This window comes from Nestor notabilis, unplaced genomic scaffold, assembly GCF_000696875.1.
Source record: "Nestor notabilis isolate BGI_N333 unplaced genomic scaffold, ASM69687v1 scaffold15057, whole genome shotgun sequence".
Lineage (NCBI taxonomy): Eukaryota > Metazoa > Chordata > Aves > Psittaciformes > Psittacidae > Nestor > Nestor notabilis.
Genome location: NW_009937030.1, coordinates 1,362 through 3,745, shown reverse-complemented (window position 1 = coordinate 3,745; position 2,384 = coordinate 1,362). Strand labels below are relative to the sequence as shown.

Sequence of the window (2,384 nt, the reverse complement as noted above, 5' to 3'; positions counted from 1 at the left end):
GGGGCCAGTAATTCCCCTTCGGTCCTGAAGCGCTTTCCCCGAGCCAACGGCTTCCTGGAGGAGATCCGGCAGGGCACCATCGAGCGGGAGTGCATTGAGGAGATCTGCAGCTATGAGGAGGTCAAGGAAGTGTTCGAGAACAAGGAGAAAACGGTGCGTTTGTCCTGCCCTGCTCCCCAGTGGATGTGTGAGGGTTTGCACCTTAGCAAGCTGCAGGCAAAGGAAGAAAGCACAAGGGGAACGGCCTCTCCTCTTCCCTTTGTCCTCTTCTGTCTGCCCGCAGCGTGCTGTGGCCTCGGTTTCCAGCATGAACTTCCCCTTTCCAGACAGTGCCCTCACCTTGGTATTCCAGGACACCAGCTGGGACCTGGCACTCCCATGACATGAGCAGGGAATTTGTGCTGTTGTCCCTGATTCTCCGGGATTGGATTTAGCCCAGTTTCTCCCCGCTTAGGGGCTGTTGGCTGCTGTTGAGGGATGTTCCCATGATCTTTTGTGCTGGTTCCCACAGCCCCTCAGGTGCTGGCAGGGTGGTGGGGTATGGCCAAAAACCTGCCTCTTCTGTTAGCCTAGGGAAGGCAGTGATTATTGTTGGTGGTAGTCAAGGGGTGCTTTTCCCACCTGCAGCAAATGATGGTTACTTCTCTGTTCCTGCCACAGATGGAGTTCTGGAAGGGCTATGCCAACGCTGTCTTCTCTGTCAGGGACCCAGGGCACAGCACGGAGCGCTCAGACGCTATGTACGTGGTGGTGCCCCTCTTGGGAGTGGCTCTGCTGATCGTCATCGCCCTCTTCATCATCTGGAGATGCCAGCTTCAAAAGGCCACCCGCCACCGCCCCTCCTATGCCCAGAACCGTTACCTGGCCAGCCGAACGGGACGCAGCCTCCCCAGGGTCATGGTGTACCGGGAGCGGTCGCAGAGCCAAGGGGAAACCCAGTATCAGCGAGAGGCCAGCAACAGGGCGGCTGGAGATGGCAGAGCTGGGGGCACCCCCCAGCAAGACAGCACCCTCTACCCACCAGAGCATTCGGTCTCTGTCCTCTCCAGACTGTCCAGTGCCACCCCTCCGCCTTCCTATGAGGAGGTGACGGGGCACCCAGAGAGCAGCAGTGGTGAAGAGACCAGCATCTCCTACAATGACCCACCACCCAAGTATGAAGAGATCGTGGCCGCTGCCCCTGCTGCAGGCACATAGTGGGGTCTGCCTCTCTCCTGCCAATTCACATACTCACACTCACTGCCCACCCTCCCTTGGCCGTGCCTGGGGCCCCCGTTCAGGTGCTACTCGGCACTCCATCTCACCTGTACAAGCTGGTGAAATCACAATAGCCTTACCTTCCTAACCATAAATAGTTGTTCCCAAGTGGTGAGGCTGGGCTGCAGGGATGGCTCTGGAGCCAGCCACCTCCTGCGTTTCACTCCCCTCTCACGTAAGTGCTGTAGCAGCCAGAGCAGAGCAGCAGCTCGTTCCTGGCTCAATGCAGGGGTCTCCCCATGGTGCATTTGATTTCCTAACTCCCCTCCCTCGAATAGACATAACATTTCCCATGATTGAAACAGCCTCGCTGCCTCCCTGGGGCTCTGCTCAGCCTTACCCCATGGCCTCACTGGGCCCTGTTTTGCTGCTTGGGGCTCAGATGAGGAGCTGGGGATGCAGGAGTGAGTTTCTGTCCCTCCCCACAGGCAGCGTCCACACTCTCCCTGGAGAGAAAGTGCCTCCCTTGTGTGGATTTGCTGCCAGGTGGATTGGGGAGCCCAGTCCATCCTGTGGTGCCTGTAGCAGTATTTGCTGTCCAGAGAGGAGGGAGGAGCAGTGGGGGGGTGCTCTCATCTCCTAGATCTTCTTGGGAACGGGGAAAGGCTTGTGGTGGTCCTGTATGGCAGATAAGCGACTTCAGAGTAGCAGCTTCTCTTCCTGATGCTCTCTGCTTTCCCCCAGTGGGGTACCAGGCAGCTGCAGGTCTGGCTGTGGTAGAGCTGGCTGATAGGGTCATCTCCGACCTCGAGCCGGTCTCATGGGGATGCGCCTCTTTCCTGGAGTGTGGCCTGTCTGGTGTCTGCCCCAGAGGTGGGATGCAGGCACAGGGAGCCTGTGGACAGGCCAAACCTCCCCTCTCCCTATCCCAGACCTCTCTGTCCTGCCTGGCCTTTCTCTTTGGGGCTCTTTGTCCTCCAGAGCAAGTGAAGGGGAATGTGAGACCGTATTCTCTGGGCTCTTGGTGGCTGTGGCCATGGTGTGGAGGGCCTGCTGTCAGAGGCAGCTGCAGGGCTGGGAACTGGCTGATCATACCCCAACCCGGTAATGCCAATGGGTCAGGAGTAGGGCCAGACCCTGGCCAGATGGTTGTGCTAGGGCAGAGCCAGGTGCTTTGCTGTGGGATC

At 58.6% G+C, this 2,384-nt stretch overlaps 1 protein-coding gene across 1 annotated transcript; it reads left to right on the top strand.

The window, feature by feature from the left end:
- Window positions 1-1,197, top strand: PRRG3 (proline rich Gla (G-carboxyglutamic acid) 3 (transmembrane); the record flags this gene model as incomplete). The annotated part of the gene is made up of 2 exons (XM_010018629.1): window positions 1-153; window positions 661-1,197. Coding segments are annotated over 2 exons (690 nt in total), but the record flags the coding sequence as incomplete, so codon positions are not given.
- Window positions 1,198-2,384: the final 1,187 nt, after the last annotated feature.